The sequence below is a fragment of the Heterodontus francisci genome, chromosome 24 (genome assembly GCF_036365525.1).
Source record: "Heterodontus francisci isolate sHetFra1 chromosome 24, sHetFra1.hap1, whole genome shotgun sequence".
In the NCBI taxonomy this organism is placed as follows: Eukaryota; Metazoa; Chordata; class Chondrichthyes; order Heterodontiformes; family Heterodontidae; genus Heterodontus; species Heterodontus francisci.
Genome location: NC_090394.1, coordinates 70,096,126 through 70,119,830, shown reverse-complemented (window position 1 = coordinate 70,119,830; position 23,705 = coordinate 70,096,126). Strand labels below are relative to the sequence as shown.

General features: G+C 40.7%; 1 protein-coding gene across 5 annotated transcripts in view; it reads left to right on the top strand.

The window, feature by feature from the left end:
- traf7 (TNF receptor-associated factor 7) overlaps positions 1-23,705 on the top strand; it is a 60,332-nt gene that overhangs the window by 16,509 nt on the left and 20,118 nt on the right. For 3 of the 5 annotated variants that reach the window (XM_068056526.1, XM_068056527.1, XM_068056528.1), the window contains 7 exons: positions 10,631-10,749; positions 13,625-13,682; positions 16,388-16,479; positions 19,919-20,035; positions 20,583-20,675; positions 21,991-22,024; positions 22,358-22,541. In XM_068056526.1, the coding sequence (XP_067912627.1) occupies positions 10,669-10,749; positions 13,625-13,682; positions 16,388-16,479; positions 19,919-20,035; positions 20,583-20,675; positions 21,991-22,024; positions 22,358-22,541 (659 nt within the window). In that variant the 5' untranslated portion in view covers positions 10,631-10,668. Of the gene's footprint in view, positions 1-7,802; positions 7,905-10,630; positions 10,750-13,624; positions 13,683-16,387; positions 16,480-19,231; positions 19,369-19,918; positions 20,036-20,582; positions 20,676-21,990; positions 22,025-22,357; positions 22,542-23,705 lie in introns of those variants that run through there. The other 2 variants (XM_068056529.1, XM_068056530.1) reach the window with 2 other exon arrangements.

The window sequence follows — 23,705 nt, the reverse complement described above, 5'->3', positions numbered from 1 at the left end:
TTAAGAAGCGTAGCATACAGAAGTAAGCTAAAATCAGACTAGGGATTTTCTTTACAAGTCAATTACTCATCTAATGAGTGTGCAGGTGACTCTATCCATGTGCGTGAAATTCATGCAGCTTGCACATGGTGCAGGGGCGGGGACGGGGAAACCTGGTGCCCAAGAGACTGACAGCAAGTTTTAATTGAAAGCTAGGCAGCAAAATAAGTTGGAAAGCAAATGGACAAAATAGTTTATTGTCTTTACTCAACCTGATGGCCATGGAACCATGTTTGGAATCTTTTTGTATGGTTTTTGTTGACATTGGAGCATTTTATCTTGCTGAGATGTTTTAAACATTGACTTTTTGATCATGGCAGAGATCAAATGACTTTTGTGGCCTTTAAGCAAGTCAACACTATGTGACTTTACTTCTTATACTGTGAAGTTGCATACTGTAACCAGCATCAATCTACTCTTTTTAAAGCTATACTGGCATGGATTTTGCGGTAGTAAAAGTGAGGCTATCAGCGCTTGCCATTATGGAGTAAATCGGATAGCAACTTCCAAAGTCCTCACGTGCAGTTAAAAGTCGAATTGCAGAAGTTGCTGTCTGATTTGCTCTTCCCTTCCACATGCTGCAGTATACCAAGGCATTGAACTCCATGTAAGGGCATGAGGTTACTATAGTTAGGACTGGTGCATCCAGATGTAAGTGAATGTTTAACAGAGTTGCAAATCTTAATTATACCAAACAACCTCTCTGGCACTGGAAATTTAATTTTATAAGTGCAAAGTCTCATTCTTTGATAATTTAATTATTGTTGGAGATTTTATAAATACTTTAAATGTTTTACTTTTTCTTTTGTTTCTTTAATCTCTCAATCACATCTTTCTTTCCCTCTTTATTTTGTTTTCTGTATATGATTTTACATTGAATTCCATATTCTGATTTGTGCTTCCTGGTTTAGAATGGTCAGCTATTCTGTGACCTTGTCCTATCTACACCTTCTCCTTTGTTATCTCTTGCACTACCCCCACTTTACTTGCTATTGACCATTTACATTTCTAATATTTGCCAGTTCTGAAGAAGGGTCACTGACCTGAAACGTTAACTCTGCTTCTCTCTCCACAGATGCTGCCAGACCTGCTGAGTGTTTCCAGCATTTCTTGTTTTTATTTCAGATTTCCAGCATCCGTAGTATTTTGCTTTTAATTGAGTGTTTCAGTATAGACTCTTTAATCTGGTTAAAGAGCCGCGCTGTGCTTGTCCTGCTCACGCAGGTCCCAAATCCCCTACAGAGAATGCTGCACTGGATTTGATGCCCGATGACAGCAAGTTACCGCTCAAAAACCCTCAAAGTCTGTGGGCAGCTGCAAGCGTATTGAACAGTAAGTGCTGTTCCTTTGCTATTGATTGCAAAATTTGGCCCAATAAATTTGAGGTTGGAGGAGGAATGGTGCCATTAATATATATTAGTCGACATTGTTGCATGGTGATCAGAATTCTTTTTGAACATGTGTTACTTTCTTAATAAGTTACTTTGTTATTCTTTCAAAAGATACAAAGCCTTTGTTTCATTTTTGATTACACACAGTACTTAGAATTCTCTGCCTCAAAAGGCAGTGGAAGCAGAGTCTGAATATTTTTAAGGCAGAGGTAGATAGATTCTTGATAAACAAGGGAGTGAAAGGTTATCGGGAATAGACGGGAATGTGGAGTAATCAGTTCAGCCATGAGCTTATTGAATGGCAGAGCAGGCTCGAGGGGCCGAGTTTTGTTGGTTTCCTCATCTCTTATTTTGGAAACCATGCCAATTGTGAACTAGTCATGAAGGAAACATACATAAACTTTTATTAAGTCTGTGGAATTAGCAGCAGCACGGCAAGTTGGTATATTGTGATTTTTGTCAAAGATGTATTTCTGATCTGAGTCAGACTGCCAGCAAGGTGCTGAACAGACCTCAAAGTTTAGGGAAGGTCGTTCAGGGATGACCTTTCACAAAGTCCTTTTTTAAAAAAAAAAGAGTACTGAATATATCTCTCCTTTAGGATAATAAAGGAAAGTCATATGAAAATTCAGTGTGAATAAAAAGCATTTGACGATGGGCAGACAGGATGATCCAAGTATTCATCCCTAGCATGCTGCACCATTGGGTGGTAAAAGGATCTACCACAGGGCGAGTTACTGATTTTAACCATGCTGTCATGAATAGGGAGCAGTGCTAAAGGCAAACTCTGTCAGGTATGTTTGCCTATTGAAGTGCCTCTGGTGAGGGAGCACTTTTTGCATTATATTGTTACTGTCAAACTACTTGTGGTTTGGAACAAAATTGTTTTCTGTAAGGACCTTATTAATCATTTTAAGCATGTGATACTTCTGTATATTTAAGTATTGGTAATTTTCGGGAGTTGATATCTTGTCGTGCTAGAGGGGTGTCGCAGTAACTTCCCTTTTAGTTTGCACTTCAAAAAAGAAGTTGTGCTGTGTCATGTCATGTTTACTGTTTACTCTTGTTGCTTTTACAAATGTTTTGCACTTTTTTCTTGATAGCTCCAATATTTCTCTTTCTGTACAAAACAAAACTGAATAATCCAAAGTGAACACTGCCATCAAGCGAGTTATTTAGTAAAAAGAACCTGCTACACAACTTTAGAACGCGTCACTCTTCTCTACCTGTAAAGTCATGTGACCCAAGTTAGCTCGGTACACTGTGGATATTGTAGTCATACAGGAACAGGGTGAAATTTGCATGATGCAGTTCTCATACACACTTCTATCAGCAGCAGCAGGGAATTCCAGCACCCTCCCATCCCCAACAAGGCTCAGATGGAACTTTCATCTCGAGCTCTGGACAGAAGGGTAGACTTACTGGGAGGGCAGGTTAACTTCATGGAGATGTTTCTAACGTTAAGCAGTTTCATGGATAAAAGTTTATTCCCCTTTAATCCGTACTTGTTATTTGTTACGTTATTTGTACCTGAAAGTGCTCACTTGAATGAAGAGAAATGGCTGACAACAATGACAGACTGAGGAACTGATTTGAGAGACTTTTTTGCTGCGTAGTGATTGTTACTGCGGGGGTGGGGAATGACCCACTTGATTGCTCACTTTTGTCGTGATGACTGATCCTTCTTTGACAGTTACCAATTGAATCAAGTTACTTTGTTCACATTTAATCAATGGACATTTAGCTGAAATGAGCACTTATTTGTTAAATTATCAGTCATAAATTTGTTTAACTTACAGATGTGGCAACCTGATGTGTGCAGTGCCATAAAGATATTGCATGATGGTTGCACACCAGATGCGAATTTTTAAATTCTGCCCCCAGTTCCTTTCTTTTTATTCACTGGTCTCTCTGGGTTCAAAGGTAGCTTAGAGAAGAACATCCCAGCTGTTTCTGTCTCTGTTCCATGGTGCTCCTCTCTTTTCCCCTCTCCCAGCCAAAGAAACAAAACTCTTCTGCAAAAATCAGGATGACATTTAAAAGCATACTTAGTAAGCACACATGGTTTAAACAGTTTACTGCCTATATTGCAGCCTTTGTGCACAAGAATGTGTCTGTTTACTTGCAGCTTCACACTCGCGTTGATTTACACAGTACTGCGTAATCTTCAAAGTGAAACTAATAGCTCATTTATTTTGTGGAGTCTGCTGCAGGATAATGGAAGGAAAGGACTGCACCTGACATTAAGGTTCACTTTCCCTGTCAGCCCATTTATTTTGCCGCTCTGCCAAATAGTTTTGTGGAAACAACAGTAAATATGTAATCTGCGGTCACAGTTTAAAAAAACCTTTTCAAAGCTGGTATCTTCTTTTGCTCCAGTAATGTCAGTAGTGGTGGGGAAGTATAGTAGTTAAATTCCTCCTGTCTTGTAACAGCTGTGTTCATTTGACCCCTCTGCCTTGGTTTTAGGATTGCAAGGGTTTATACTGCTAGTAGTGGTGTTGCTGCTCTTGGAGGAAAGCTGACAGCTACCAACTTCGGTGATGTTTCTGTCTGCAACTCCCAATAAAAGCACAAAGTGCTGATTTTTAGCAGGGCTGTCTTTGGTACATTAGCAATATAAATAGACTATAAGACTTTGCCAGCACAAGATGACTTCCAATTCTCAAAGGAGACCTGTATGTTTTCTATAACAGTAAAACAGTAAATCTGATCAGTTGGATTTTTGTTAAATAAGTGTTTTTTAGGATAACCTGTGCTTGATTGCCATCTAGTGACCCCCACTGGCTAGTGTACATAGGTTGTGAACAGGTCAGTTGCAGTTGTGGAGACCAACCTTAAGATAGCCTGGCGATTTTATAACCAGCTGAGTCTCACTGCCTAGACTCTCAAATGAATGAAGCTGAGCTAGATGAGGACTGCCAACATTGAATATTCTGAATGCTATGTATATTCATAATTTTAATTCCTTCCCATTATAACAAAGGCACCAAGTTGAAAATCATTGTGCACGATGTGTCTTTAGAAGAGCTATTTAAAGGGTTCTGTTCAGATTAATTTGGAGTAAAGCCTGCTCAGTGATTACAGGTAGTTTTTGCAGAAAGTAATTTGTACTGAGTTTATTTCTTGTATTCATTAATAAATTTTAAAATAAAATCAAGGAGTTTCAATCTTTTACTTGCATTACAGAATATTACAGGGCCTTGGGCCCATCTAGTTTGTACTGATTTTTTAAATTTCCTGCTTGCTTCCCATATACCTATATATAATTTTCCTCTCCTCCAGCTCCACTCATCACTCTACCACAGTTGGCTTTCTCAACTGCTCTCTCACCTCTGTTATTGATGCCTATGTCCTCACTGATTCGCTCAAGATCTCCCATTTTTGCTGTTTCCTTAGTACATTTCCTGTCTTTCTTTCCTTGGGGCCAAGGGCCACAAACTTGAGAGCACCTGGTGCAAGGCTGGCCTAACTATTGGCCAGATTGATTTTTTAAAATTCTTCTTTCATGGGATGTGCTGTCGCTGGCATAGCCAGCATTTGTTGCCTTTGACAACTTAGTGGCTTGCTAGGCCATTTCAGAGGGCAGTTAAGGGTCGACCACATTGTTGAGAGTGTGGAGTTACATGTAGGCCAGAGCGGGTAAGGTCAGCAGATTTCCTTCCTTAAAGGACATTAGTGAACCAGATGAACCAACAACATTAACCATTACCATGTCCCATGCTCTTCAGCAAAATCCTCCTATTTTTACATGGTTATCCTGTGCAATCTGTGACACTTTTTCACCATATTTAAATTACCTCGTCCACTGCCTGCTCCAACCTTCCCTTCTACACCAAATGTGAAGAGATCGTGGATTTCCTTGTCTCTAAGATTAAGACCACTCTAATACTTGCCTCTGCCCACCACCATCTTTTCCTCTAATTCCTTGCTCCCTCGAGTCCTCATTTATCCTCACCTGATTGTCTGCTACTCTAGCTTTCTCCCATTTTTTTTCTTCTACCTCCCTGCCAGTCGTCGCTAAGCTCATATTCCATGAAACCTATTGCCTGCACTCTGGGGATCCTTACTCATCCAACTCCTAACCATTCACTTGCCGTTCTTGAGTATTGTGGCTGCGTCCATCCAGACTAGTGGTGCATATTGCCTCACAGTCCTAACTTGAGTCTGGTAGAAGGTGGAGATGCTTTGAAGGATCAGGGGGTCAGTCACTTTGACTCAGCTCTTTTTTAACCATGGTGTTAATATGGCTGGTACAGGTAAGCTTGTTAATGCAGACTGGATATCGCACTTGTTTCCTTCAGGATTTGTATAGTTCAGCCTCTTAGCTTAGCTTAGCTGATTAAGTGATATCGGCAGACCCCTGCACATTTGCTTCTTGATGATGGTCCAGTAGCATCCATAGCTGTTTCCCAAACGTGGAATCTTTAAATCACGGATCCTGACCACATTAAAAAAATGTTTTACTCAAGATGCTCTGAGATTGAATGTGGTTTACAAAATGTTTTAAAGATACTTCAGTCATCTTTAGCTTTAGAAAAGGGTTCAATTATGCTAATAGTTTTCATGAAGTTGGAGACTGAAAAATGCCCCTAAATTAAAAGACATCTTTTAATGATCCTTTTTTTTTAATACATCATAACATCTATTGAAGCATGTGAGTGAGAGAACTGGATTGGATTATTTCTTCGAAGGAATGCAAAGGTTGAGGAGTGTATCTGTGTCCAGTTCTGATGAAGGGTCACTGACCTGAAACGTTAACTCTGCTTCTCTCTCCACAGATGCTGCCAGACCTGCTGAGTATTTCCAGCATTTCTTGTTTTTATTTGAGGAGTGTGTGGCTATTTTGGATGAGTTCAGTGTTTAATTTAGACGAGCAACATACCAGACATTCTCTGGCAAATATTGCTGGAACAGATGAAAACCAATTATGAACTTGGTGCTTTTGTCCCCTCAAAAAATATAGTTGGGAGCTTATTTTTTGGTTTCATAAGTATTAATTGCAAAGAGAAATCTGTTGGATTTAATTCTCAGCTCTAAGTCCTTGTAGCAAGATATTATTTAGCTGTTTGGTTGTAATCCCTCAAGCATTTGATGGTATTACATAATTAAAATGGAATAGTTTCCTGGGTGACTTTGTATCAAATGTGCCCTTCCCAAAAAAAGTTTGAATGAGATTTGTGCACATTGTAAAATATCAATTATTTTCACTCAGCAGGTGATGGAGGAGGTCTTGATTCACTGCCCGAAAGGGTGGGAGAGGCAGAAACTCTCATTGCATTTAAAAACTACTGTGATATACACATTAAGTGCCATAACCTAGAGGGCTACAGACCAAAAGCTGGAAAATGGGGTTAGGCTAAATAGCTCTTTCTTGGCTGGTACAGATGTGATGGGCCAAATGGCCTCCTTCTGTGCTGTAAATTTTCAGTTTCCTTGTTTCTACTGATGTCTAACCTTTAAACAAAATCCTCCCTTGCACACACTCTCAAACAGCTCTCTGCAATAGCACAGACTCTGATTAGTCACAAGGGAGCAATGGAAGTTTATGATCTTTACTAAGGTCAGATTGCAAATAAAATATATGTTTAATGTTTCACATAGTGAGCAGTACTTTCAGCCCTGGCACATGCTTAATAGCTGATCGGCAGCCTGTTATACACCCCGCTCGATCTTCTTTGCACCTGCCAAAATTGAAAGTTCCATATTGAATAAAGCTAAACTCAGTTGGATTATTGTTGTATGCTTCACAACATTTGCATTTTGCATTTTAATTACAAGGTCTGTAACCTTCAGGACCACCTGTGTATGTGTAAAGGCTTTTTCACCTGATCCATCGGGCTTGATTTTACTGAGCCCACCGACGTTGGGCTCCATGTCGGGGTGGGATGGGAGAGCGGAAAATGGTTCTGACGGAGGCTGATGCCGAGAGGGCCTGGTCTGATCCTCATGGTGGTGGCGAGGCTCCGTGGCGGCCCCCCTTTCCCCGCCTTGACCGCTGGGCGACAGGACCTCAATTTCCATATTTAAATTAATAAAACAAATTCATTTGACTTACTGGCAATCTTCCGGTCTGTGGCGGCCGGCACTCGCGCCTTCAGTTCCCCATCTGGGAAAAGCAGGCGTGACACTGTTGGGGAGTGGGGTGGGATGGAGTAAAGATTTTCAGCTGATGCCATTGCCGGCATTTAACTGAGCCATCGTGCAGGAAATCACGGTGGCTCTTTGGCGGGCTGCTATTTTTTGAACCTGCCACCGAGAGCAACAGTGGACTCTTAAAATCCAGCCCATCATGTTGCTGGGGAGTGACACAAGTGACCTTTTCCGTACTTCCTCTGATTTACATTGAGATTTTTTTTTTTATTCATTCAGGGATGTGGGCGTCGCTGGCCAGGCCAACATTTATTGCCCATCCCTATTGCCCTTGAGAAGTTGGTAGTGAGCTGCCTTCTTGAACCGCTGCAGTCCATTTGGGTAGGTATACCCACAGTGCTGTTAGGAAGGGAGTTCCAGGATTTTGACCCGGCAACAGTGAAGGAACAGTGATATAGTTCCAAGTCAGGATGGTGTGTGACTTGGAGGGGAACTTGCAGATGGTGGTGTTCCCATGCATTTGCTGCCCTTGTCCTTCTAGTTGGTAGAGGTCGCAGGGTTGGAAGGTGCTGTCTAAGGAGTTTTGGTGCATTACTGCAGTGCACCTTGTAGATGGTACACACTGCTGCCACTGTGCGTCGGTGGTGGAGGGAGTGAATGTTTGTAGAAGGAGTGCCAATCAAGCGAGCTGCTTTGTCCTGGATGGCGTTGAGCTTCTTGAGCGTTGTTGGAGCTGCACCCATCCAGGCAAGTGGAGAGTATTCCATCACACTCCTGACTTGTGCCTTGTAGATGGTGGACGGGCTTTGGGGAGTCAGGAGGTGAGTTACCCGCCTCAGGATTCCTAGCCTCTGACCTGCTCTTGTAGCCACAGTATTTATATGGCTACTCTAGTTCAGTTTCTGGTCAATTGTAGTCCCTAAGATGTTGATAGTGGGGGATTCAGCGATGGTAATGCCGTCGAATGCCAAGGGGAGATGGTTAGATTCTCTCTTGTTGGGGATGGTCATTGCCTGGCACTTGTGTGGCGCGAATGTTACTTGCCACTTATCAGCCCAAGCCTGGATATTGTCCAGGTCTTGCTGCATTTCTACACGGACTGCTTCAGTATCTGAGGAGTCGCGAATGGTGCTGAACATTGTGCAATCATCAGCGAACATCCCCACTTCTGACCTTTATGATTGAAGGTAGGTCTGCATTTCTGCATGTAGCTCTGTTCTTTGTGCCTGTAGATCTGTTGATGCAGAGCTGACAGCACATCATGATGCAAGGCAGGCAGGCAGACCTAGAATGGCTGCAAAAATTGCTTTGTGTGCCATGGTGATATTTCACATCTTGAAAGACGCGAGGAACTAACTGCACATCTGCCCCAGAGGGAGGTTCCCAATCCAATAGCCGATCATGAAACACGCAAAAATGTGGGCCTCCATAGCTATCAGAAGTCCTGAGCTGTTCTCCTTTTTATATTTGGCATGTGCTGTTAACTGTACTTACCTAATGCAAAAGTGACTTTAGAACCAGAGTATATTTAGTCATATGTTAATTAACATAATTATCTTAATGAGCATATTCTTGGGTTTATCTAACTTTTTAGTCCAGGTGGCTGTAGAGTTTGTGCTTCATGCTAATCCTGAATTGATTCCTTGCATTTGCTACTTTTGCAAAAGTGTAATTTTAGTTTTAAATGATAACTGACTGTCATCTAGACTTTGTAACTGGTTAATACTATTAATTACTTGATGTATCAACTGCAGCCAGCCCACCTTAATGAATGGAATTGAGCTAATACAAATCACATGAGATGGGATGAGAAAAGGTGGCATGTTTAAGTGATGATTTAAAACTACTATTTGTAAATCTTCCAGGAGTAACAAATGTAGATTCACGTACTACCTTAATCTACAAATTAAGGTATTTACGTTTCCAGTAGTCAATTCTGGCACGTAAATCTTTTTGAACGCATGTATTTTCTGCTTTGAACACCCAAGTTGACAAGATTAGTAAATATTCAAAGAGCCGCAGTATCAAAAAAAAGCTTAGCAAATAAATGATTCAAAAACTATTGAAGCACAAACAATGCAAATTATTTTCTGAAACGTGGTAGTTTGGGTCAGTGCTTAAAATTTTGCTGTGAACTGGCAAGGATTCTGATGCAAATTACTTTTAATTCCTATGTTTATTGTGTTTCATAGTACTATTCGTGTTCTTTTGCGCCATGTGCACACAAATGAGCTATTCTTTTGGTTGCCCTTCCCATCCTAAACCAGAAATTGAAACCTCTCCCTTTTTTATTTTTTCTTTGAATGTGAGCAGCACTGGCAAAGCAATATTTATTGTGCATCCTTAGTTGCCCCCAGGGCATTAAGGTCAACCACATAATGTCATGTATAACAAATTCCCTTCACTGAAGGACATTAATGAATCAGGTGGGATCTGATGTCAATCTCGCAGCTTTTTCTGATGCTAGCCCACAAATGGCCAGATTGCATTCGGTTTCACAATTTATTATTATAGGATTTTAACTGGCAACCTCTGGGATGCTAGGCTACCATAGAAAGCAAAACAATCGAAGGGCTGCATTTGTCCACTCTTGCTGGTAGCTAAAATATGGCAAATGGTATTTTGAGGGAATTGGATTAGACAGGAAGTGTCAAAAAACTGCAATGAGTTAGTTTGCTGAGGAGTTAATCGATGGGGTACTATTATATGGTTTCATTGTTGATTGAGAACTGTAAACATTTTAGAATTTGATGTAGTGTGGAGGACTGTTCCATGATGGGGAAGACTGTTCAGAGTTCTTCTCATTTGCTATCCATTTTCAGTCCTTTATAATTTGGCACATAGCAAACAAATTACCCCATTGTAAGAATAGATCAAAATGTAGAATTCTTCCAGAATAATTTTCAGTAAATTATATATAGATTGAAAACAATGTCAGGACATTGTTATTTTTCAGTGATTTCTGGCTCACGTTTTTTTCCTGAGTATTGTACTTGAACTGGAAATGTCAGGTCGTTCCTACGTCTTGAAAGAATTTATCACTATCCAGGTTTGTAACTTAGACACTAGTGTTCATATGTTCATCAATTTCTGTTTTCCAATAATAGGGAATGGACTTAAATTAGAAGACTGGCTGTTCTAGATTATGACCTCAAGCAAGAGCAATCGCTACAACTGTTTCTCTGGAGGTGCAACAAACATACCTGCTATAGACAATACAAGCATTGTAAGTATCATGTATGAGCTCTAATATAAAATTGATAGAATTGTTCTGTTTGGGTGGTAATCCCAAGAATTTAGAACTCCAAACATTTCTGTTTTGGAGCCATAATTTTTTTATGGGTGTTTACTGAAATTGTTTGAAAGCGGAGTGAATTGAGTAGTACAACATGTGCAACTGAAAGTTTGTAATGAGAAGTGAATGTGCCACAGTATGCTGGGACATGGCTTTAAGTCTGCATTCCCTTAACAGTGATGAATTTGTAATTTAAGTCATCTAACTGTGGGGAGATATCACATGGAGACCAGATGCTATGCAGGAAGAATGGAGAATTGGAGGGTGGATCCTCTTTTGGCTGCTGCCATGTCTTCTCAGTTAACAGTTTGCATGGCATTACCAGAGGCATGAGACCAGGGAAAATCTTACGTGGGGATATCATGTGGAAAAACGGGGGAAATGTAACTTAAAAGAGGGCCTGTGAGGTCTCAGTGATCCAATGAATTAAGCTGAGCGTCAGCCAGGAAGGCAGAAGGGGTGCTGCAGTTGCCATCAGCATTTCTGGCTCCAATTCCCACTCCTGCTGAAAGTGTACGGACATTGGATGGGAAAAAGATGAGAGTTGACAACAAATGTCTTCACCCTCCCTAAAAGAGTCCAGTCAAGACCAAGACATGCATATGGATAATGGCCACTTGGTTCATACATGGAAATTCACCCCAGTGAAGAATCAATCCTGTCTGGAGGGGGCGGGGGATGGGCTGCAGGCCGGGTGGCTGCCCTGCCAGTCTGTTATGTCTCTGACTCCATTCCTAATACCAGTGCAGCAGGATCATTCATGTGGGACAGGGAGAAGAGGAGGTTAGGTGCTTGGGTATTACTGATCTGTGTGCTCTAATGGGTAGACAGAAACATCCGAGCAGCACCTTACCGCAACATTAAAGGTGCCTGAAATTTTTTAAATTATTAATTCGCTACGTGATCAATTGCCATTGGGATACTTGGGCCCCATGCCCACTAGGATCTGGTCTAGCCCTGAGGAATAAAAATTTATCTGCATCATACAGGCATAGAACAAAGAACAAAGAAAATTACAGCACAGGAACAGGCCCCTCGGCCCTCCAAGCCTGCGCCGATCCAGATCCTCTATCTAAACATGTCGCCTATTTTCTAAGGGCCTGTATCTCTTTTCTTCCTGCCCATTCATGTATCTGTCTAGATACATCTTAAAAGACGCTATCGTGCCCGCATCTACCACCTCCGCTGGCAACGCGTTCCAGGCACCCACCACCCTCTGCGTAAAGAACTTTCCACGCATATCCCCCCTAAACTTTTCCCCTTTCACTTTGAACTCGTGTCCTCTAGTAATTGAATCCCCCACTCTGGGAAAAAGCCTCTTGCTATCCACCCTGTCTATACCTCTCATGATTTTGTACACCTCAATCAGGTCCCCCCTCAACCTCCGTCTTTCTAATGAAAATAATCCTAATCTACTCAACCTCTCTTCATAGCTAGCGCCCTCCATACCAGGCAACATCCTGGTGAACCTCCTCTGCACCCTCTCCAAAGCATCCACATCCTTTTGGTAATGTGGCGACCAGAACTGCACGCAGTATTCCAAATGTGGCCGAACCAAAGTCCTATACAACTGTAACATGACCTGCCAACTCTTGTACTCAATACCCCGTCCGATGAAGGAAAGCATGCCGTATGCCTTCTTGACCACTCTATTTACTTGCGTTGCCACCTTCAGGGAACAGTGGACCTGAACACCCAAATCTCTCTGGACATCAATTTTCCCCAGGACTTTTCCATTTACTGTATAGTTCACTCTTGAATTGGATCTTCCAAAATGCATCACCTCGCATTTGCCCTGATTGAACTCCATCTGCCATTTCTCTGCCCAACTCTCCAATCTATCTATATTCTGCTGTATTCTCTGACAGTCCCCTTCACTATCTGCTACTCCACCAATCTTAGTGTCGTCTGCAAACTTGCTAATCAGTCCACCTATACTTTCCTCCAAATCATTAATGTATATCACAAACAACAGTGGTCCCAGCACGGATCCCTGTGGAACACCACTGGTCACACGTCTCCATTTTGAGAAACTCCCTTCTACTGCTACTCTCTGTCTCCTGTTGCCCAGCCAGTTCTTTATCCATCTAGCTAGTACACCTTGGACCCCATGCGCCTTCACTTTCTCCATCAGCCTGCCATGGGGAACCTTATCAAACGCCTTACTGAAGTCCATGTATATGACATCGACAGCCCTTCCCTCATCAATCAATTTTGTCACTTCCTCAAAGAATTCTATTAAGTTGGTAAGACATGACCTTCCCTGCACAAAACCATGTTGCCTATCACTGATAAGCCCATTTTCTTCCAAATGGGAATAGATCCTATCCCTCAGTATCTTCTCCAGCAGCTTCCCTACCACTGACGTCAGGCTCACTGGTCTATAATTACCTGGGTTATCCCTGCTACCCTTCTTAAACAAGGGGACAACATTAGCAATTCTCCAGTCCTCCGGGACCTCACCCGTGTTTAAGGATGCTGCAAAGATATCTGTTAAGGCCCCAGCTATTTCCTCTCTCGCTTCACTCAGTAACCATACTTAATGTTGGGGGAGCAACTGAGGCGGCACTGGCAGGATGTTTAATGGATTACATCATCCTGCAATCTTGTCTCTTCTGCTAATGTCCATGCTGGTGGTGGAGGGGTTGGTGGGAGACTGGCCTTGAATTCTGATAGAACTGCATATGAACCAAAAAATACAGGCCAACTCGAAATTCTGGCCTAGTACCCATCCTGATTGCACTACCACTGTATCCCATTCCCCAGACCAGGAGTTTAAGCTTTCTTTGTTTTCCTTCAAAAACAGACAAGAATGGAAACCACTTTTGGTCCAGCATATTCCACTGTTACTACCATCACTAAAGGTAAGCATGACTGTTATTGAATACCGAGCAGGTTTGTGTGCATGTGTAGTGAAAACTTAGCCATCTGATTAGTTTGAGAGGACCAACCAATTCCTGGTAGTCATATACAATAGAACACTAAATGTCAAAATATAGGCCATGCATTCATAGTACCTATGAAGGACCTGGTTCTCTGTTGAATTTGGCTCTTGTGTTAGAGTAGAGCTGACTATCATCAGATTTTTTTTAATGCTTAAAGCTTTAAAGAGTGAACTCTGTGACTTCATAGCACTTTTTCAGATGCATTCACTACTGATACTAAATGTTATGGGTGCACATCAGATTGGTGTGATGCCAAATAGACTAATGTGCAGCATAACTGGTCTAAATATTCAGCTGTCAGCTTATGATTTATTCATTGTTTCCTATTTCAACTTATGACATGATTACACTGTATGGCCAGAGTTAGTCTTGGCACCAATGTAAGCCACCCAAGTAGCATGATTTGCTGATCGAAATATAGAAACATAGAAAATAGGAGCAGGAGTAGGCCATTTGGCCCTTCGAGCCTGCACCGCCATTCAATACCATTATGGCTGATTGTCCAAACTCAGTACCCTGTTCCCGCTTTCTCCCCATATCCCTTGATTCCTTTAGCCCTAAGAACTATATCTAACTTCTTTCTTGAATATATTTAATGATTTGACCTCAACTGCTTTCTGTGGTAGAGAATTCCACAGGTTCACCATTCTCTGGGTGAAGAAATCCCTCCTCATCTCAGTCCTAAATGGCTTACCCCTTGTCCTTAGATTGTGATCCCTGCTCCTGGACTCCCCCGCCATCGGGAACATCCTTCCTGCATCTAGTCTGTCCAGTCCTGTTAGAATTTTGTAGGTTTCTATGAGATCCCCTCTCATTCTTTTAAACTCTAGCGAATACAAGCCTAATCGACTTAATCTTTCTTCATACTTCAGTCCTGCCATCGCAGGAATCAGTCTGGTGATCCTTCGCTGCACTCCCTCCATAGCAAGAATATCCTTCCTCAGATAAGGAGACCAAAACTGCACACAATACTCCAGATGTGGTCTCACCAAGGCCTTGTATAATTGCACCAAGACCTTCTCGCTGCTGTACTCGAATCCTCTCGCTATGAAGGCCAACATACCATTTGCCTTCTTAACTGCCTGCTGTACCTGCATGTTTACTTTCAGCGACTGGTGCACAAGGACACCCAGGTCTCGCTGCACCTCCCCTTTCCCAATCTATCGCCATTCAGACAATAATCTGCCTTTCTGTTTTTGCCACCAAAGTGGATAACCTCACATTTATCCACATTATACTGCATCTGCCATGTATTTGCCCACTCACTCAACCTGTCAAATCACACTGGATGCCATCAACTGATGGCATATATCATTTTGTAAAAATAATGAAATATTTATCCCACTTGTTATAATAGTTGCTGTGTTTTGTTACTGATCACACAATATACAATTTTGATTGGTGTAGAGTTGGTTTGATGAAGGACTGACAGTAAATGATTTTATCATCATGACAGTGCTCCCCCCCCCCACCCCCACCCCACCCAGTGATATTTTTGAGGGAGAAGGAAAATTGAGGAGTCCCTAGCCAGCTGCACCTCACACATGGGAAAGGAGAGATACAAATTTTGTTGTGATTGACCCATTATTAATAGTGCAACTTTTTCATCCACTAAATTTCTGGTGCCTTCAGTCCATATATATGAAATGTGTTACACTTATACCATAGTCATAAACAAAAGCACCAACAAAATAATAGTAGGTACACTGGAGATTTCCTAGTTTTTTTTTTCAACAAAACAATCTGGCTCTTGGACTCAAACTTTTCTGGGCTGTGAGGAGAGTGAGGGAAAGACCAAAGTATAAGTCATGTCAGCCGTCTCCACACTCCTTTAACTAAGTGTCTAAAATGTCACTCACCCCCTCCACTTCTGTTTGCATTTCTCACTCTTCCACTTTTGTTTCTTCATATTTTTCTTCACCTGGTTCCTTTTCTCTTTCCCTCCTTCCACATTTCTCTCCACCTTTCTTTCTCCCCTCCACTCCTGTAGCTCCCCACCTCAGCTAGTGTGTGTTCTTCTCTCTAGGCCTTCCTCCATTTCTGTTACTTATATATCTCCCTTTTGTCTCTGTTCTCACCTTTATTCTCTCTCTCCTTCACTAACTTCCTTTTCTTCCCTAATTCTTCATTTTGTTGCTATAACAATTCTGCTTTGTCTCTACTTCGTGCAGTATTGGAAATGCCATATGGGTAAAGTGTGGGTAGCAGCTTAAAGATGAGGGGCTTGAATAGGTCTCTCACCCTGGTGAGTGGGGCTTTGAAAGTGGCCAGGAGATTAGTTGCTGAAATAAATATTAACAAGCTGGCTTATGCTGGGTTTTGGTCAGGACTCTGGCAACTGATGGCCAGCGGTTGTTGGACTGTACTTGCTGCACCTAGTAGATATTAATCATTCAGCTACAAGTAGCTGAAATGCTAGATTTCTCTGTGGCTGGCTAATTGGTTGATTTATAACCAATAAATAATTAATAGTAAAAGGCTTGGACAAACACAAAATTTAAATTATTTATTTTCTTCTGTGAGAAAAGACAATAAATAACATTTGATTTGTATAGAATATTGAAGAGCTGGCTTTAGACAATTTTAAAATGAAGGAGGGCTCATTTTGTTCTGTTGGTATGCAGCTGATGGGACAAATACCTTCAAGCAGCATCGGAGGACCCCGTCTTCCTCCAGCACACTGACCTATTCACCGAGGGATGAGGATGATGCAATGGTACGTATTGTATGGCTCCTAGTTTCTTCTGACATCCTTTAGTATTAAACTGTATCACCTTGTCCTCAAATCCTCTGCTTGATAGAAAAACTTTACTGGATCCAAGTTCTCCACCCTCTTGAAAATCTTCAAGATCTCTTCTGAAGATCCCCCTCTTCTCCAGAGAGTAAAATCCCAGAGCATGCAAGTTTTCCTGATAACTCAGTCCTCTGTGTTCGGGAATCAGCCTTGTATCGCTTAGGACTCCCTCTAATATTTCTACTTCCTTCCTGTAATGCAGGTAAACATGAATACAATACTCGAGATGCTGCCTCATTTCCAGATTCTACTTCAGGGGGGACGGTGACTTAGTGGGTAATCTAGAGGCCTAGGCTAATGCCCTGGGGACGTGGGTTCAAATCCCACCATGGCAGCTGGTAGAATTTAATTAATAAATTTAATGAATAAAACATCTGGAATTGAAAGCTAGTCTCAGTAATGGTGCTATGAAAACTATCATTAATTGTTGTAAAAACCCATCGGGTTCACTAATGACCTTTTAGGGAAGGAAATCTACCGTCCTTACCTGGTCGAGTCTACATGTGACTCCAGGCCCACAGCAATGTAGTTGACTCTTAACTGCCCTCTGAAATGGCCTAGCAAGCCACTCAGTTCAAGGGGAGTTAGGGATGGGCAACACCCACATCCCCAAAAATAATTTAAAAAAACTCTACCTTCGACTTCAAAGTTGCACCCTTGGCTGTACAGGCCAATATTTTATTTACATTCTTCACTGCATATGCTCAACGGACAGTTTTAATGACCTAGCCACCAAAATCTCCCCAGGTGTCTTTCCTACTGTTACGTCAGGCACATTCCCATTTAATATGTAATCCACATTCTCACTTCTTCCACTTAATCTCATGACTTTACACTTGCCCACGTTGAACTCTATCTGCCACCACACTGCCCCTCTGCCCATTTACTGCGCATGCCCTTTGGGTAGCCTTAATCATTTGAATCCTGTTGCACTACACCCAGTTTAGTATCATCTTCAAATGCAGACACCTTGACTGACATTCCATCTTGTAAGTAATTGATAAAACATTTTAATCAATGATGGCCCCAGTGCCAATCCTGTGGGACCCTACTGTTAACCAGCTTCCACTCTGACGCTTCTTGCCCACAACACCCTCCACCGCGACCTCAGCACCTCAATTGTCCAATATTTAGCCACGTATCAGTCCAGCTTAATATTTTGCCTTCTGTCCCATGGGCATGTACTTTGTAGATCAGTCTGTTATGTGGGAAAGTATCAAATGCATTCCTCCATGCAGGTAGATAATATCTGCTGCATCACCCTTATCCACTAGATCTGTAACCTCCTCCCAAGATATCCAGAATTAGCCAGCAATAACCTGCTCCTTCTGAACCCATGATTTATTTCTTTAATCAAAGTGTATTCTCCCACATGATCCCTTTAATCTTTTCTCAAAGTCTTCCAACACACTCCCCACAATCAAGGGAAGTTCACAAGTCTCTAATTTGAAGGCTTATTCCTCCCTACATTTTTATTTAAAGGGTTATGCTTACTGTTTCCTAAGCCATTGTGGTATGAACTTTGATTACTATATTAAAAATATCTGAAACATTGGGAATCATCCAATTTCACCTTTAAATGGACAGTGGCTTTGAATTTAAAATTGTGTTGCAGATTTACAGATTAAAATCGTGTTGCAGATTTACAGATTAAAATCGTGTTGCAGATTTACAGAATAGGACTTGACTGCTTGCCCTTTAAGTACAGTGGAGCAATTGCTTTGAGGCTCACGAGGGTACTGCTAAAGGAAGTGTTCAGTGGGACAGAGAACTTTGCCAAACTTCCACTTTTTTCACCTTAGGAAATGGTTGCTCCTCATCTAAATATTTTCAGTGAAATGGAGAAAATTTGTGCAGTGTTGAGCTATTGCCTCTCAATGCCGTTGTTGGAATTATTTACACTTTGAGAGGCTCTTAAATTATGTAATGTCGTTGTAGAAATGCTACGTTCAGTGTTTTTCATGCGACTCTTACTTTCTTTAAAAAGCAGTAGAATGGGTTCTCTCATCTCAAGCATTTGATTTCCTTGGTTTAGTCCTACTTTTGAAGTCTGCCATCCACTAGTATTGGTGTAATAAGCCAAGTATTAGTTTCTCCATCTCTATACTGACAGCACATTTATTGCACATTCATGGTCCTAGATCCAAAGTTGTTATATGGGCTGTTAATAAGACTCTATTTTCTTTTTTTTTTAACGTTGAATGACAGTCTATTTCTGAGCCCTTTACAATGTTGTTTTAAGGTATCACCTTTAAATCACAAAAATGAGTTATTCTGACCTTGCCAGTTTAATTGACCTGTAGTAAGAGCAATATAGGTGCATTAGAATGGACCCTACAACTCATTCTTTTTGTAAAAAAAAAAGAACCTTCTGTATTTTTCTCTCCACCTGCAGTTTCTCACTCAGTCTTGGATCAGATAGGTATGATAGCTTGTTGTAGGATGAGTTAGTTTAAATTTGAAAGTTTAAAAAGTTGTTTCTCTGGGACTTGCCTCACTTGTTCTAAGTACCATCCTCCCATTTAACTGTTCTGAAAACAAAATGCAAATTTTAAGTCTGTAAAGTCTGTTGATGGCATATTTTATTGCCCTTGGTTAGGCCCCCAGTACAGGAAACAGCAAAGTGCGACTCATGTTAATTGAATAGCAGGAAATCACCAGATTTGATGGAATGGAGAACTTGGCAAAAGGGTTGCAGTGATTAGGACAAGTGCTGCAGCACAATGCTTATATCGTCGTAGTTAGTTCAGCAAATGTCTTCACTAACTTTTAAGAATAAGGAGACACAGCAAGTTTAACTGAACTCACAAGGTAAATTGTTCCTGTCTTTTCTAGTAAAGAATGTAAGATACTGGGTTTTATTTTGATGCACTTGCGAGTTATCTTTCAGGGCTGACTGCTTTCAAACCATTACAGTCGGCTGGGCTTTGATGTGCTTTTCCCGGCATATGAATCCTTGCAATAGTCATCTGTATGGCTATATTTTTAAATGGTTATATACGTGGAACAGTGAAATAATTTGTAGTTTTCACTCTCTTTGGAACTGTGGAGTGTTGTATATTGTTACTCACTGAATGTTTTAGCTTTTGCATGAAGGTGGGAATAGAACTTTGGACTGAGTTCATTAGAATCGTTCAATATGTAATATTTAATATAAACTGCATCATTTAAATTGGATATTAGTCAATTATAAAGAAAATGTTCAGTTGAATGTTGACCATTTCTTTATTGAACTTGCACTTAAAATAAACAACTGTGTTAAAATGGTGTACGTTCTATTGATCAGTGTTACACCAGTGGAAATTAAATCCTCTGTGTGTATGGTATGAGCATTGCAAATGATTGTGATGTATTTTTGCAGCCTCCAATCAGTACTCCACGTCGGTCAGACTCTGCAATATCTGTACGGTCTCTGCATTCTGAATCAAGTATGTCTCTGCGATCTACGTTCTCTTTACACGAAGAGGAAGATGAGCAGGTGTGTGAATTATTATTCTTGGAAATTGCTAACGAGGAGGAAGAGAAGATAAAATGAAAGTCAGTTCTGCGTAAAATGGGCATGAGCCTAAATAGATATCTCTGTGTAGAGCATGTTCTTTCGTGCAGTCTTGTTACTGTACTTTATGATCAAAATAAAATAAATAAGTTCCAAAATCCAGTGCAGGGATACAAAAATACTGCAGGCTTTCTTCTAGGACTAGATGCATAACAAGCAGTTTACTCTGGTGCTCAACTAACATGATTAGCAGATTGCCTTTTCTAATCTCTCCAAAAGCAGTCTTCATGTTATTTATCTTACCTATTTATTTGTAAGGTTTTATTTAGAAATTTATATCAAATCCATTTAAAGAAGATAGCAGAGTCAAAAGAAATGAATGGCTAGTTTAAATGAAAATTAAGCTAATTTGCAACTGCTATGAAGCAAACTATGGTTAATAAATTGCCAGCATGTTACTCTGGTTTGGTATTTGGTGCCCATATTTTGTGCATCTACTGTATTTTAAGATCCACTCTGTTTATTCTAGGAACCTTTGGTTTTTGCTGAACAGCCTTCAGTGAAATTATGTTGCCAACTTTGTTGCAGTGTGTTCAAGGATCCTGTCATCACAACATGTGGAGTAAGCATTACAATTCTGATTTTTATTACATAGTTCTTTTAAAGTTTTGGAGCATGTTAATGACTTGTTCGTGTGGTTAACACCCTTAAAGTTTGGATTCACATCACATTAATAATCCCAAGCAAAATAGAAGCACTTTTGTAGTAAAATATCAAGACAGTGAATTTTAAAAATTGCTAGTGAAGAAATGGGAAAAGTCCACAGCTGTTGTAGTCCAATAGAAGCACTGAAATATTTTAATGGCCATATTTTGAGTTGCTCTCCTAATGTTAATGATGAAAAAGGGACAGCACAGCAGGAACAGCTTTCCAACTTAATACTCCCAGTGGGCATCCTCAACAGTGAAGGTTTATATCAAACAACTGTCAGAATTTCTGATAACGCACTTTTTGCAGGGGAGCTTCCTCACTGAGCGTGGGAACTCAGTAAATGACCAGGGTGTTTAAATAGTGCACTTTTAGTTTTCACTGCGTTTTTTTCCCTTTATAACAATATATCTGGATTTACATATTATTCTTGGCATATAATTTGTACTGCTCAATGGGACCCAGCTTTTTTTTTAATTTACTTTTTGTGTGGGGTGGAATGGAGGATTACAGAAGGAGGAATTCAGTGTTGGTTTTTGCTTGTGTTCATAAACTAATAAACTTCCTTCACAACAAAAGATAATTTTCTACAAAATAATTATTTTTTTAGGTATGTTATACATTTAGCAGTAATCACATGAGTTCAGCTTCTGAATGCAACATGAGTTTATTCCCAGTCCTCTAGTTTATCTTGAAATATCATTTGCAAAATGGTCTCCTGTTTGCTGTGCAGTTAAAGCTCTCACTCAGGAAGCTGTGAATTTTGCTTGTCAGCGTGGAAAATCCCTTCAAGCAGGAAGTAGGCATGCTGGACTTAATGTCCAAGTTTGGCGAATGTTTTCAGTGTACTGTGCAGCTGCCTGAGTTAGGAAGATGAGGCAATTACATGCTGTCATAAAAATGAAGCTTGTAGTTACCATGCCAATAGCCAGTGCTGGGTAATAAGTCCCATGTTTTATTGACTTTCAGAATTGTTCGTAGCTTTTACGGTAATATGCGTGAATCATGGTTGTTTGGTCTGGGGAGGTCACCCTGTTTACATGGAGTTGGCATTTATTGTTTGTTTTTGACCAGGACAGGAAGGAAACCCTTGCAGTATATCAACTTTAGTACACGAAACATGCTTCTAGTCTGAACCAGTTTAATCCACCCCTTCTAATTCTTGTGTATCTTTCTTGCAGTGATTAAAATGGCACATGGTAACACTAGTGTTTCTTTTTTAAAAATAGCACACATTTTGTAGAAGGTGCGCCTTAACATCTGGTAAGCTCCATTTTTTCATACCAAAGTATTGAACCTCATGAAACTTTTCACGGTGTAATCATGCACCTTTTACAAGGATTGTTCTGTGATCAATGCAATATTACGTATTCCTCATAAGATAGTTCAGTGAAGACATATAATATAAATTGTTCCAAGCCTTGTAGACATGCGTAAACCACTTCAAAATTAGTATAAATATTTAACAAATGTCACAGTTTATTGTTTAGAAGTCATGTTAAAATTTTTGTTATGCAGAATGTAAATGAAAATACACTGCAGCACTGTCCTGAATATTGCTGCCTGGTTTTAATTAATTTTTTTTTGTATTCCCAGAAAAGTGCCCTGTTGACAATGCAAAGCTGACAGTTGTAGTTAATAACATAGCTGTAGCTGAGCAGATTGGTGAGTTGTTTGTTCACTGTAAATATGGCTGCAGGCCAGCTTCAAATGGAAAACCAGGGGCCTTCGAGGTTGACCCACGAGGATGTCCATTCACTGTTAAATTGAGTGGTAGAAAGTAAGTTGTACTTCATCTTAAATGAGTGCGTAAATTGACTCAACTGCGTTTAACACATTGCTTTTAAGCAAGGTTCTACAATTTGCAGCTGATTAATGTGATTGTAGTTTTTTTTAACTGGGCAAGATCCCCCCCAGAACTGAAAACACTTGATCTGGAACATATACCGTCTTTACTTATCCTAACCATTTACAAGAAAGTGCTTGAAGTCATCTTCCTAGGGAGGCAATATCTCTTTGGGCTGCATGCAAGCTCGTACCTTAGTTGAAAAGCTTGCTATTCACTGGCTTCATGTCTTACTGTGACTGTCCCTCGGTACTGTTCACATCTCTTGTCGGCCACCATCTGGGTTCTTTAGATAAGCTGACCCTGACGCGTAAAGAACATTGTATTTAATCTAAAAACCATCCATAAGAGCTAGCAAAAAGAATCAGTCTGTTAATAGATATTGAGTATTAGTAGACAGAAAGTAATTATGTGCATCAATTGGCTGCTCAGTGGACATTAATCCACATTAAAAATTGACTTCAAAGTTGATTAAACTTTAAAATGGTACCACATGTTCTTTGAGAGTAGGAACTCAACTGTGCAAAAAAAAAAGCTGTAATTCTTATCCAGCTACAACTGTTCCCATGTCTTTTTTACTTAACAGTTTGGATTAGGAATCAGAGCATGAAAACTTTAATTAGCTCAAGGGCGGCACAATGGCGCAGTGGTTAGCACTGCAGCCTCACAGCTCCAGGGACCCAGGTTCAATTCCGGGTACTGCCTGTGTGGAGTTTGCAAGTTCTCCCTGTGTCTGCGTGGGTTTCCTCCGGGTGCTCCGGTTTCCTCCCACATGCCAAAGACTTGCAGGTTGATAGGTAAATTGGCCATTAGAAATTGCCCCTAGTATAGGTAGGTGGTAGGGAAAAATATAGGGACAGGTGGGGATGTGGTAGGAATATGAAATTAGTGTAGGATTAGTATAAATGGGTGGTTGATGGTCAGCACAGACTCGGTGGGTCGAAGGGCCTGTTTCAGTGCTGTATCTCTAAACTCCTACCAAACCAGTTGGAACATTTATTGCAGGTGTAAATAGATCTTCATTGATGTAAGATGCATTCTTAGAATAAACTTTCACAGTACTGCTTTTGATTTCTAACAATGCAGGTTATATTAACC